We start from the raw sequence: 14,636 nt of genomic DNA on the forward strand, positions 1-14,636 counted from the left end.
AGTTATATTTATATTTTTTCTGTTTTTTGATTATAAGTTTCTGTAGTGTATTACTATGGAACTATTTCCATGGCTTGCTTTGGCATATTCTGACCTAGAATTTTGAAAGCATCAAGATTCTGTAACTGTGTCATAATTAACTACGTGGAAATATTAGTATCCATATTCATATTCTGATTTTAAAGAGAAATTGTCTCATTATACTTAAAGGAAGAATAACTGAAGACTTTCTTTTTAAATCTCAGCTTAAGACTGCTGCAAATGAAAAAATGTTAAAGCCCACAGGTAGAGTTGTAGGAATAATAAAAAGAAATTGGAGACCATACTGTGGCATGCTTTCCAAGTCTGATATTAAAGAGGTAAGTAAAGCACATGTTGCTATGTAATTAAAAAATGGTAGCCGTTAAATAGAACTTAGAGCCCTCCCCATACCCCAACCTCAGATTTGTTGTCTGTGTATAAAATCTTCTGTCCTAATTTTCTTTAGTCAAGAAGACATCTCTTTACCCCTGCTGATAGGAGAATCCCTAGAATTCGAATAGAAACCAGACAGGCTTCTGCATTAGAAGGAAGGAGGATTATTGTTGCCATTGATGGTTGGCCCAGAAATTCCAGATATCCAAACGTAAGCTTGAATGATTTATTTTGTTTTAGAATATTAAATTAAGAATTGAGTATAAAATTTCTTCTTTTGGTAAAAACAGAATCTGATTTTGAAATAAAATTTATATTGAAATATAGGACTGTTTCACAATTACCTAATAAGTAGTATATCTTATTTGAAAATTAATCTTATGAAATTCCGGTGCAAATTGTTTATTTTTACTCGTTTCCTAAGACATAAGTTTCGATAGTGGTTAAAAATAGTGTTTGAAACCTAAATAGATTGTAATAAGTTCTGAAGCTACTGTGTTTGAAGTAACATTTTAAATTTGAGAGATCATAGGAAATAGACAACACTTTGCTGTGTAGGAACTGAGCCCTCAGGAAGTCTCCATCATAAATCACTTAAGATTTATGGACTCATTTTTAAGAAGCAGCATTGGAAGCATTTACAAATACTGAAGCGATATATAAATGTTCAAGAATATAGTGTCATAATAACATACACTAAACAAAAATCTATAGAATTCACCTTTCTAATAAAACCTTTCGGTTTTAGGGACATTTTGTAAAAAACTTAGGTGACGTTGGAGATAAAGAGACTGAAACAGAAGTTTTGTTGCTTGAGCACGACGTTCCCCATCAGCCTTTTTCACAGGCTGTTCTTAGCTTTCTTCCAAAGATGCCCTGGAGCATTACTGAAAAGGTAATTTGAAAACAATGTAGAAATTCCTATATCTGAGCTAACTTGGTTTCTGTATGTGTTTTTAAATATGTAGAACCTGGGGCGCCTGGGTGGCTCGGTCAGTTAAGCATCTGACTCTTGGATCTGTAGCTCAGGTCTTGATCTCAGTTTGGGAGTTCATGCCCTCCTTCATGTGAGTTCATGTGAGTTCATGTGAGTTCATGGACTCCTCAATGGGCTCCACATTGGGCATGGAGTCTACAAATAATTAATTAAATAAGTAGAAACCATAGTCCCTACTTTAGTCCTCTGCATTTAAGTTTGTTACAGAACTGTTAGGTCTTACAAAAATCCTTTGTTTTACTGAAAGATACCTTTTTCTGGGGAACCAACACTAGCTTATGTCAAATTATTCAAAGGTGAAAAAAACCACAATTTACAAATCATAACGTGTGGTTACTATGAACAAATAAAACAAAGTTTATTTTAAGATATATAGAGAGAAATTGTTGATTTTCATAAGAGCCGTATTTTATTTAAACTACTGAAATAGTTTTTTATTTCTTAACAATGTGGCATTTTCTAGGACATGAAAAACCGAGAAGACCTGCGACATCTGTGTGTTTGTAGTGTGGACCCTCCAGGATGTACTGACATAGATGATGCTCTACATTGTAGAGAACTGGAAAATGGAAATTTGGAGGTATTCTTGGTGTAGTGACATTCTTATCCAAATATGTAGTTCTGTTTTTGAGTTTATTTTCTTTTGACCCATTTTAGAATTCGTGAATTATTCATGCCTAGTCAGTTGCAGGTACAGAGACTAATGGACATTGTGACAGAAATTGAAATGGGAAGTGTGGCCATCCTTTTTCAGTTTTGCTCAGTTTCTTCTCGGATCTCTGTTAGGACATTTACCCAATTGAGCATGTTGACATCCTTTCATTTTTATCTTTTTCAGGTTGGTGTTCATATTGCAGATGTTAGCCATTTTATTAGGCCAGGAAATGCTTTGGATCAAGAGTCAGCCAGAAGGGGAACAACTGTTTATCTTTGTGAAAAGGTAAATGGGTTATATTTAAAATGGAATTTTGACATGTGCTTGTAACTTTTTCATCATCTGTTTTATTTCTAATAATAAAATCATCTGAGGTGTTTTCTGAGAAAGGTGTTTTCAGCCTCAGTATTTAGTGAAATATGAGGAATAAGTATCATGTGAGTGTGCATTGTTAGTTTGTAAAAACCGTGAGAACTTTTGAATTCTTGCACAGTCTGGAATAGCACATGAATTAGCCAAAAGACTTAGGTAGAAGAAGGTGGCAATAAATCAGTGAAAATAATGCAGAGTGTTTGGTTATTGAGTGGCCCAATTAACAAGTAGATTTGGTTGATATAAATTGTTGTGTAGCATTTAACTTACTAGCTCTGAATAACTAGTGTATTTTCTGTTGCTTCAAAAGTTTAGTCATGAATCCATTTTGTCATGATGTACCATTTCTTCTTTTAGAATCTCCCATAAACTTAAAGAGAAAAGTTGTGACAGTAGAAGAGAAAGTTAAACTTAGTCTATTATGAATTCATTGTCAGAGTTCTTCCATGTAGCTTTTTTCTGTAAAAATACCGTGGCTGTCTTTTTCAGTATGTCTAAAACACCATGTAGTTTGTGTTAGGCATTGGAGAAAGATCCAGTCATAGAGCCGTTGAGGCTTGAGCAGAGATTGCAGACTTGGAGGACAGCTCGGGGGCTGTGGAGGGGACTTAGTCTTAGATCCACTGACATGAAGTCTGGTTTCCTCTCGGGTGCTGTTGGTAACAGTTGTGTGGAAATACTTTTCTAGAAATAGATTTGTTTCTTCTTTTCCCAGTTCTGTTCACAGACACCTTTCCTCCCTTATTAAATTAATGCTATTGAGAATGAAATGTCAAATAAATGTACGGATATAGTTAAGTAATCTGTCACTCTCTTTTTTCTGTTCCAGAGGATTGACATGGTTCCAGAGTTGCTTAGCTCTAATTTATGTTCCTTAAGATGTAACGTTGACAGGTATTGATGCATGTTTTGTCATAAGGACATAGTATTTATTATTTTAACAGATTCCCATTAACAAACACTATCTGTTTTCCCCCATAGGTTGGCATTTTCGTGTATTTGGGAAATGAATCACAATGCTGAAATCTTGAAAGTGAGGTTTACCAAAAGTGCCATTAATTCAAAGGTTGGTTTCATGGTTAATATAAAATGCTTAAAATCTTTGGTACTCTGTTTTAACAGTGTTACTAGACGGTTTTGAAAAAGTCAGGTTTACTAAATTAAATTTTTCCCCAGTGTCGTAGCAGGATCTAGCTTTTTCCATTATCTGCTTAATTTTTGATGTAGTTGCCTTGTATTCAGAAACTCACAAAGCCTGAATACTTGAGAAGACTCAATAGATGACTTACTGCCCTAATACAGAAACACTACTATTTGAAATTATTCCAGTATATAAGGTGGTCAGTATTTTCAAAGTTGGCATGTATGCCATCTTGTAATATTCACGAGTTTTCAGAGAAATGATGTCATAAATTATCGTTGGATTTCAGCAGAACTAGCCTGAGGTTTCACATCAGACAGCATGGAGCCAGGCTTACTTCTCATCCTTCTCTCTTTTGGAAAGCTCCCTGGGTCCCCTTATGTTCTCACTTTGCCCTTGGCCTTTCTCTGAGGTTTGGCATCATCTAGTTGGCTTTCAGCAGTTTCGGATGAACTAATGTTTGGAAAAGACAGCAGTGTTGGACCGACTGTGATGTATAGCGATATATGAATGACTTAAGCATTCTTTCATTTGTATTTTTAAAAAGGATGAGTTTATTTTTCTCCCACATTTGTTCAGTGTAACCAGGTCATATGAAGAAAAATTCAGTGAACATAAAACAGAAAACATTTTTGGAAGGGGAGCTCTCAGTCCCTAGTAGATAACTTAGCTCTCCTAAGAATCTGACCTGGCCTCCTGCATCATCTAAGCCTCTTATCCTTTTCCTGATTTTAACTAGTTAAGCTATTTATTTATTTATTTGTTTGAGAGAGAGAGAGCAAGGAGGAAGGCAGAGAGAGGGGGAGTGAGTCTCAAGCAGAGTCAGTGCTGAGCCTAGAGCTGGATGTGAAGCTTGATCCCATGATCCAGAGATCATGACCTGAGCTGACTCCTAATGCTTAATCAACTGCACCACCTAGGCGCCTCTCCTTTTTTTTTTTTTTTTTTTGATAAGCTAAAAAAATGGTAGTTTTCCATGAGGTGCAAAATAGGAACAGAAGCATTATTTGTATGTTTGGATTATAATTGGAAATTACTTGAGATCTTTTTTACTGTGATTGGTCTCTTTTTTAGATACTTAATTTGGGATATTTCATAGGTTTTTCTGTAAGACATGATGTTTAGGCTATTATAGTATTCTTATTTGTCATTGAGTAAGGAAGTAATGATCATCTGGCGAGGATTTCACTTTACAGTCATTGTTGGAAAATAACTTTCCTTTTTACTTTGTTTTAGTGTTACTGAAGTATTTATTTGTTAACTATGAAAGTAAAGTTTAAGCAAATTTACCAATAAATACTGCCATTTTGTTTTGTTTTAAAAGATTTATTTTTAGAGGGAGAGCGTGAGTGTGGGAGAGAAACAGAGGGAGATGGAAAGAGAATCCCAAGTAGACCTCCTGCTGAGTGCAGAGCTGGATCCCATGACCCTGAGATCATGCTCTGAGCCCACCCAGAGTTAGATGCTCAACAGACTCGGCCGCCCAGGCACCCCATTTTGTTTTGTTTTAACATAAGCTTTTTGATGTTATGTAACTTATCAGATACAAATTAATGAACCAAAAACCATAGGTCTGCAGTATAAATATTATAGCTAGGAATCTCTCTTTTGTTACTGATTTTAGATTTTCCAAAATAATAAATTGAATGTAGTACAACTATGCAAATATAGTAAACCATTTTTTTGGTTGTTTGTTTTGTTTTTACATTTTAAAAAGATTTTTTGATTTTTAATTTTTTTTAGAGAGTGCAAGAGTTGGGGGGCAGGGAGGGACAAAGAGAGAAGGAAAAAGAGTCTTAGGCAGCCTCTACACCTAGCATGGAGCCCCGTGTGGGGCTTGAGCTCACAATCCTAAGATAATGACCTGAGCCGAAATTAAGAGTGGGTCACTTAACCAACTGAGCCCCCCAGGTACCCTAGAAACCAGTTTTTATAAGAATTATATTAACATATGGTTTTCCTTTTAGGCTTCCCTTACATATGCTGAAGCTCAGATGAGAATTGATTCTGCAGCCATGAATGATGAGATTACCACTAGTCTCCGTGGACTAAACAAACTAGCTAAAATTTTGAAAAAAAGAAGAATTGAAAAAGGGTACATTTCAAAAATATTTATTAAGAAGTGTCTTAATTTATTTATCTTGGTAATAAGATAACCTGTGAACTCTTCCAAGTGTTTTATCATGGACAATTGACATTATTTAATGAGCTGAATAGAAAGGTAGAGACATTCTTTTTCTTTTAGCTCTGTCTTTGTAATATATTATGCCAAAGAGTCGAAGATCTTAGAGATAATTTCGAGGGAGGCAAGAAGAGCTCCTTAAGACTTTTCTATCAGTTGTTTCTAATTGCAGTTAGAAATGAGTTTCCATACTGAACATTGGTTTTCACATATTTAAATAAATAGATGAACTTCTTGCACTTGAGAGTTTGAAGCAATTTTAGAGATTGTTTAATCCAACACCTTCATTTCTTAAATGATTCGAAGTTACACAGAAGCAGTCTTCCCAAAGATGTGATAGCTAGTAGCAGATGTGTCTCTTTCAGCTATTATATCATGGGATTTGCCTAACTGCAATAGTGTAAGATAAAAAGGAGTATCCCAAGTCCCCAGACTTGTTGAAGTAAAGTAGTTAAAAGAAATTTGTTTTATAAAGACATAATCAACTGTCCGAGTAAAGCAAGTGCATGAACCTTTCCGATGTTGGGCTTGGGTTCCGACGCCCATCCAGGGAGGGGTCACAGATGGTCACTAAAAGTACTTTTGTTGCGGAGTATGAACTCTAGATCTGTGCTGTTTCATAAGATATGCTGATTTAAATTAAAGAAAATTAAGAATTCAGTTCCTGAGTCACACCAGCCACATTTCGAGTGTTTAGTAGCCACTTAAGGCTAGTGACTGCCATATTGGACAGTGTAGACAGAGAACATTTCCATTGCTGCAGAAAGTTCCACTGGATAGCGCCCTTCCATGTAGTTACACTGAGCCATCTCTATCTCTCCTCATGGGTCAATTTTCTGGAATATTTAGTGCGATCCTAAATGTAAAACTTGCAACTATGTAAGGATAATTTGGGTATGTTAAACCCAAAGAAACTTAAAAGGACACAAAACAACACATGTTCATCAAAGGTTTACAGTATGCAAGACATCAGAAGAAAGTTTGAAGATAATTTTTAGAAAGTTTGTTTTATTTGTATTTTTTTTTTTAAGATTTTATTTATTAGAGAGGTAGAGAAAGAACGAGCACAAGCAGGGGGAGCAGCAGAGGCAGAGGGAGAAGCAGGTTCCCTGCTGAGCAGGAGGCCTCATGTGGGACTCAGTCCCAGGAGCCTGAGATCATGACCTGAGCCAAAAACATGCTGAACCAACTGAGCCACTCATGCTTCCCTAGAAAGTTTGTTTTAAAAATAAATGAATAAAATGCAAAAATAAATGAATAAAATACCCAAATTCATTTTGGTAGTTTTACAGTAAGAGAAAATTGAATTAGTAACTAGCTTCTCCTATTTAGTATAGGAAAGATTATTTTTAACTTCAAAAACTGTACCTTTTGTAACCAGAGTCATCTACTGGTAAAAACAGGTCATTGAGTCTTCTTAGTCTTAGGTGGAAATTAAGAAAACAATCAGTAAAAAAAATTGGTATTTTTTACCTTCCTAAAGACTGTGTTTTGTTTTATATTTTATGTTTTTTTCTTTTAAGATTTTATTTATTTGACACAGAGATCACAAGTAGGCAGAAAGGCAGGCAGAGAGAGAGGGGGAAGCGGGCTCCATGCTGAGCAGAGAGTCTGACATGAGGCTCGATCCCAGGACCCTGGGATCGTCACCTGAGCTGAAGGCAGAGGTTTAACCCAATGAGCCACCCAGGCGCCCCTATTTTATGTCTTTTTTAAAGGATAAGTGTTAAGTCATGGTAGACATAACATTTCAGGTGTTTTATGAAGAAAAAAATGATCAAAATGTGATTACTATACCTTGCTTTTTAGGTCAGATGTATTGATAAACAGACTAAGTCTAGTGTAGAGTCTTGTAAAGACTGCATGGCAAGAAAGAATATTTGTCAAGATTCTCTGTCTAGTATTCCTTTGGTAGTTCTAACAAAGCTGAAGAGTTGAGGGAAAAGATGAAGAATTAGCTTGTACCGTCTCATCATTTTTCTTCCACTTTCCTGCCTCCTCCATGATTGTTTAGGGTTACCCAACTTCACTGAAATTCTTTAAGTTGGTTTGAAGCTAAACTGATGAAAATAGCACCAAGGTGTGAGGAAACAGGGTGCCTGGGTGGCTCAATGGGTTAAAACCTCTGCCTTCGGCTCAGGACATGATCCCAGGGTCCTAGGATCGGGCCCCACATTGGGCTCTCTGCTCAGCGGGGAGCCTGCTTCCTCCTCTCTCTCTGCCTGCTTCTCTGCCTACTTGTGATCTCCATCTGTCAAATAAATGGATAAAATCTTTAAAAAAAAAAAAAAAAAAGGGTGTGAGGAAACATAAGACTCGCCTTGTTGGAATTTACTTATCACAGGGGAACTTTCCACCTCATGAAGTGAACCGTTCCATAAAAGCCTTGGTCTAGTGTGTTAGCTGGTACGCAGCCCTCCATATCAGCAGCCGTCAGTGTGTGTACATATCAGGGTAGGAGTTTATCAGTCTCTACATTGGCTCAGCGAATGTGGGCATACTTTTGAACTGTAGATCTTCTGATGGTACTTAATCTATGTGTGGCAGCTTCCCTTTTGCCTTTTCATCATCCCTCACCCCAATACATTGTTTTCTGTAATAAATAAAATACTGCCAGTTACCTTCTTTATTTATAAAAGTAATTACATGGGGTACCTGGGTGGTTCAGTGGCTCAGGTCATGATCCCAGAGTCCTGGGATTGAGCCCCACATCGGGCTCTCTGCTCAGCAGGGAGGCTGCTTCCTCCTCTCTCTGCCTGGTTCTCTGCCTACTTATGATCTCTGTCTGTCAAATGAATGAACAAAATCTTAAAAAAAATAAAATAAAAGTAATTATAAACCCATGTAGCTTAGTGAAGACTCAGTTTGGGTGCAGATTTGCAGAAGCACAAGGACTCATATTTTGTTGTGTTACTGTTGTCCTCTCTCTCTCCTTTTTAAAGATTTTAAAATTTATTTGTGAGAGAGAGCACGAGTGGAGGGGAGAGGCAGGAGAGGGACAAGCAGCCTCCCCGCACTGAACAGAGAACTTGGTGTAGGTCTCAATTTCAGGAGCCAGAGATTGACTTGAGCCCAAGACAGAGGCTTAACCAGCTGAGACACCCAGGTGCCTCTGTTGTCCTCTCTTTTTAAATGCATTTTAGATCCGTAAGAGGCGAAGCTGTCAATGAAAATAGAGCATAAAGCTTAGCAGATGGTCTTAAAGCCTTCAGAAGAAAAACTATTACTCACTTGCTGTGATCATTTTCTAATTTAAAAGCATCACTTCCAGAATTTTATGTTATTGGCTCACTTTACTAAATTTACATCTGTAATTTTTATTTAGGGCTTTGACTCTTTCTTCTCCGGAAGTTCGATTCCACATGGACAGTGAAACTCATGATCCTATAGATCTGCAGACCAAGGAACTTAGGTATGTAAATTTTTCCTGGGCAATAGATAGGATTTTTATTTAAATGTAATATCTAGTATCTGTATTAATAAACAAAACTTATTTGTACCCCAAATACCTATTTCTAGTAGGATAATGATTTCTCTAGATCTTTTTGACTTCAGATAGATAGAAGTAAATGTGACTTTGCTTTTTTTTTTCTTATATAAAACTAAGGTAAGTATTATAATAGAAGAATTTCCAATTCAAATTGGTTTTGATATGTGGTGTGTGGGAATGTGACTAGTAATAGTTGTGGTAAGTAAGAGATTGCCCTAGTTAATTTCTTAAGTATTTAATTAAGAAGAGCGTGGTGTACAAATATGTACTAGACCTTGTGCTTTAAAGCCAGACTGCCTTGGTTTGGATCCCCTTTCCAGTAACTCCAGACAAGTGATCTGACCTTTTTATGCCTTTGTTTGTTGATGAAGCAGGGCTGATTATGGTACCTACCTCACTGGGTTTTATGAAGAGTGCTCAGATGTTATTTTTGGTACCATTGTAATTGATTTGGTTGAGATTTAGAAAGCAAGATTATTTTTGGTTAAATCGGGCCTCTTTTCTATGCCTTCTATAAGGTAATTCTGAAATGAATGTGCATTTATACTTTTCTAGTAGATAACCAAAGATTAAAAATGAAAATATACTCATTTCTTTGTTAGGAAGTGTGTGCTTTATACTATTAGAGATAAAATTTTAAAAATACTTTTGGGAAAACTTTGTACAACTAAAACTAATGCTAATGTGAACAATGAGCCTAATATGAAGAGGTTTTTTGAGGAAAATGTCAAATCTAACTCTGCCAAAGTAAAACATTACCCCTTCTTACCAAGAAGACAACATATTTCTAAGACGTTGTCTCTTGTCTTAAAGGTATGACTGGGGATCTTCCTAATATTTAAAAAATTAATATGCTTTAAGAATCTAGTCAAGAAGTTTATAAGATGTTTAAAAATGGAAACATGAATAAAAGATTAATATGATACCAATTCAGTGACTTGGGGGTAAGAAAATAGTACATCGTACACAGAATACAGATCATTTACTAACCTAAGTTTTAAATAGACACAGACTATAGAGAATGAAGAGCAATATCAAATTGGTTAAGAGTTTGAATTTAGTTATATGAGTTTGGGTCTTGATACTACTAACTTCGACTCTTAGCAAGAGAATATTACAGATCGTTAGTTTTCTCATCTGCAAAACAAGACTAACCTATCTCTCTCTCTATATGGATACAGATAGATCAATATTTAACAACATAGTGCAATGCCAGTCAATAATAAGTACCCAGAAGAGCTATTACAAATATAATTTCTTCATCTTGGTGATTTATTGGTGAAAATTTTAATTTTTAGCCCAAATTTATATGACCTAAATAGCTTTTAATTCATATTAGTAAACTTTATTTTTATGGATTTGTAGTTAAATAAAAATCTCTTTAGACTTAGTAAAAGAAGGTGAAGAAAATGCTTATGGTATAGATTTTATATAAGAGTAAAGCTTCTGTTATTTAAATGCAGTTTAAAAGTCTCTTGCATGAGATTTACTCATGCAGTAGATGCAGAGTAAGAGACTGTCAGCGTAGCACCTGAGAAATGAACGAGTTAGGTTATAAAAAATACGCATGTGCACACAGGCATACAGATATTTACGTAGGAAATACTTCTATTGTCTCAGTGGTGGAAAAGGTAGCCTGGGAATAAATGTGACATATAAAAGCCTCAGATTCTTTTTTCATTGTTTAATGATTTCTCCGTTGACAGGGAAACAAATTCCATGGTGGAAGAATTTATGTTACTGGCCAATATCTCTGTTGCAAAAAAAATTCATGAAGAATTTTCAGAACATGCCTTGCTTCGAAAACACCCAGCTCCTCCTCCATCAAATTATGAAATTCTTGTTAAGGCAGCTAAATCCAAGGTGAGGTCACATAGTTTGCAAAATCATCAGTATTTGAGTTGTGATCTGTCCATTGTACTAAATAATCTGTATTCGCATCTGCATGAAAGTTGCATTGTTTTTTGATGCAAAAATAGTCTAGTTGTACTTTTGATTAAGGAAAAAAACCATCTAACTTGGATACAGTCATCTTTTCTCACATTGAAATCATTTGCTGAATAAAATCCTTTAATGTCTTTAAAGAGCACTGTTTGCTATAGCCAGAGGTTCCAGACTAAGTTATTTGCAATATCCCGAACATATGAAGCTCTTCCATATCTCTTTGCCTTTATATGTGTTCTTTATGCCTATATTATTTCATGCCTCCTCTGAGATGCCTAACTTCAGAGACTTAGAAATAATTGTTTTCCCTCTTATCTTCAACTCAGTTAGGCCCCCTTTGTATCATGTCCCTAAGAGAGAAATCCATTTACTGCATACACAGAGGAAAAGGAAAAACATAGGAAGGGGGTTCATATCCTCGACTTCATTTAGGCATAATTACCTTTACCCTTGTGACTATGGCTTACATTGGTTTCTTTGGATCACTTGTTCGGTTCCCATCTCTCCTGTCCAGAAGACAGCTGGAAGTAGTGTTGGATCTCAAGGTATTTTTCTAACAGAATGATGTCGGTTTTGATTTTTCAGATCTTTATGGTGGGCCTACTATCCCTATCCATCAGAACAGAATCAACTTCTTCTCTAAGCTTACACTGTAAATTGGGCAATTTTTTCCTACTATCTTATTTCTTTCTAAGACCTGGATAAAGGAAGGAGGATCTAAGTATTTTTGCCTCCTCTCCCAAAACAGAAGACCGCAGTTAGTTTGGCGTGTCAGCATATTGAACTGTAGTGACTAGTACAGTGTTAATTTGCCTCTGGCCTTTACTTCTACCTTGAATGGAAGGGAAAGAATACCTACAGAAGAAATCCAGGCATACTAGAAAGAATCCAGATCTGCTTTGATTTGGTTTTTTTTCCTACCCCACCAAAGAATAGGCAAGCACAAATTGGGCTTTGAGAATAGTGCTTTTTTTTTTAAAGATTTATTTGTTTGACAGAGATCACAAGTAGGCAGAGAGGCAGGCAGAGAGAGAGGAGGAAGCAGGCTCCCCGCTGAGCAGAGAGCCCAATGCCGAGCTTGATCCCAGGACCCTAAGGTCATGACCTGGGCTGAAGGCAGAGGCTTAACCCACTGAGCCACCCAGGCGCCCCCTGAGAATCGGTGCTATTGCTACCGCAGTCCCTTTCCCCTTTGAAACTTCTTCAGAATGTTGATACTTCAGTACCTTTAAATGTATTCATAAAATTTTAAGCTTTGATGTTGCATAAAACAATCATGACTTTTTACAAGCTCTTTTTGGTTCTCCTAGATTAAGGACAAAAGATATAAATACTTATTATCTGGTCAAAAACATCATAAATATTCTGTTTGACTTGTATTTTGAAGACATGATGGTACTGATTTTAAAACGTTTAATAGGGTGCACTTCCCCTCTTCTTTACTCTCAGAATTTGGAAATTAAAACTGATACAGCCAAGTCTTTGGCTGACTCTTTGGACCGGGCGGATTCTCCGACTTTTCCGTATCTCAACACTCTCTTAAGGATCTTAGCCACTCGCTGTATGATGCAGGCTGTGTACTTCTGCTCTGGAATGGATAACGATTTTCATCACTATGGCTTAGCATCGCCGATATACACACATTTTACTTCACCCATCAGAAGGTATTTTTTCCTTGTAAAATTATAGGGGATAGAAAATAATTAATTTTGGATTGTAAAAAGATATTTTAATGTTAACATACCATGATTGTTATTTCTCCTTCATGTTTCTAGATATGCAGACATCATCGTCCATCGATTGTTGGCTGTGGCTATTGGGGCTGACTGTACTTATCCAGAGTTGACAGACAAACACAAACTTGCAGATTTATGTAAGAATCTCAATTTCCGGCACAAAATGGCTCAGTATGCCCAGCGTGCATCAGTGGCTTTTCATACCCAGGTATTTGCCTTCTGTCAGTAATATTAGGGGAGATGAAGTTTTGTTCACTTTCAATTTAATTTCAGAATACTTTTTGTTAATTTCAAAAATATTTTAAGATAATCCTTAATAAGGCTGTATGTTATTTTACAGTTGTTTTTCAAAAGCAAAGGAATAGTAAGTGAAGAAGCCTATATTCTGTTTGTAAGAAAGAATGCTATTGTGGTGTTAATTCCAAAGTATGGTTTAGAAGGTACCGTCTTTTTTGAAGAAAAGGACAAACCAAAGCCAAGGCTTATTTATGATGATGAGGTATAGTATTTCTAATGTTTTGATTTTGGGGTTTTTTGGAGGGGGTTTTCTTCAATGGTACCTAGAAAGGATAAAATTATTTTTGTATCCTGCAGATGTGCAGATATATTTAATAAGCTTATTCTATTTGTAATTTCTCATTTCAGTATATCTTCCCACATACAGATGTTGTCCTTGATTTGTTTTACACCATGTAGTTTCCCCCCTAAGGAAAACTTAAATTATGCTTTGCACAGTTGGACAGATGCATTAAAGTAAAGGAATACATGGCTGCTTTTAGCTCAGAATTTTTTAGAGTTATTTCCAGTGTCTCTTTTCTGATAAACTGTCTACTTCCCTAACTTTAATAGAACTACAAAACAGCAAACTTTGCCCACAGTACCTTCTCCTCTGGTAGACCAACAATTTGCTAATTAATGGGGTGAGAATCCTGAGATTAATTAACACATATATCAGACCATCTTACTGAAAGGGGGAAGTATACCCATAAATAGGTCATATGTATGTGAAGCTGTTATATTGTTATATTGCATTGTTATATTAATACACACTTAGATGTGTATTAAATATGGAAATAATTTTTTAAATGTAGACTTTTAAATTAATGGGAATAGTAAAAAACTAAAACAAACGTTAAGTATTAGATAGCAATTTAAAATTATAAAATGTGTTTTGTTTAGATACCTTCCCTTAAAATAGAGGATACAGTGTTCCATATATTTGATAAAGTTAAAGTGAAAATCATGCTAGACTCATCCAATCTTCAGCATCAGAAAATCCGAATGTCCCTAGTAGAACCGCAGGTAAGACCGAACTTCAGTGTCTATGTTGTGATGGTATAAAAGGTACATATTGTGTGAAAGAGAACGATACAATTTTAAGTTATTTCTGTTCAATAGAGAAATCTTACAAGCAGTGTGGGAGCCAGATACTTAACGTAGCAAATTCTATTTTCTCACTGATTTCCTTACGCTGTGGGATCCAAAATGTCCTCAGTGCCAAAGGCAGAGAGCTGTCTGAGATCGCCTGCCTGGTCCCTTTTCATTTGTATGAGTTTTAAAATCTGCACTTTTAAAGATGAGGATAAAGTATGTATCACTCTGAGATACTACTTCTTAACCTTGCTCAGTATCACCAGAGGCCTCTCTGATACTGCCTGCCGTAGTGGCTCAGCCAGGATAGACTGGATCTCTTCTCTTTAAGCCA

General features: G+C 36.1%; 1 protein-coding gene across 2 annotated transcripts in view; it reads left to right on the plus strand.

Moving 5' to 3' along the window:
* DIS3 (DIS3 homolog, exosome endoribonuclease and 3'-5' exoribonuclease) overlaps positions 1-14,636 on the plus strand; it is a 31,357-nt gene that overhangs the window by 12,734 nt on the left and 3,987 nt on the right. For both annotated transcript variants that reach the window (XM_059144435.1, XM_059144434.1), the window contains exons 7-20: positions 246-359; positions 488-625; positions 1,163-1,309; positions 1,875-1,991; positions 2,250-2,351; positions 3,268-3,332; positions 3,420-3,504; positions 5,547-5,674; positions 9,087-9,173; positions 10,958-11,114; positions 12,645-12,859; positions 12,971-13,139; positions 13,272-13,430; positions 14,111-14,233. In XM_059144435.1, the coding sequence (XP_059000418.1) occupies positions 246-359; positions 488-625; positions 1,163-1,309; positions 1,875-1,991; positions 2,250-2,351; positions 3,268-3,332; positions 3,420-3,504; positions 5,547-5,674; positions 9,087-9,173; positions 10,958-11,114; positions 12,645-12,859; positions 12,971-13,139; positions 13,272-13,430; positions 14,111-14,233 (1,806 nt within the window). The remainder of the gene's footprint in view (positions 1-245; positions 360-487; positions 626-1,162; positions 1,310-1,874; positions 1,992-2,249; positions 2,352-3,267; positions 3,333-3,419; positions 3,505-5,546; positions 5,675-9,086; positions 9,174-10,957; positions 11,115-12,644; positions 12,860-12,970; positions 13,140-13,271; positions 13,431-14,110; positions 14,234-14,636) is intronic.

This window comes from Mustela lutreola, chromosome 13 (genome assembly GCF_030435805.1).
Source record: "Mustela lutreola isolate mMusLut2 chromosome 13, mMusLut2.pri, whole genome shotgun sequence".
Lineage (NCBI taxonomy): Eukaryota > Metazoa > Chordata > Mammalia > Carnivora > Mustelidae > Mustela > Mustela lutreola.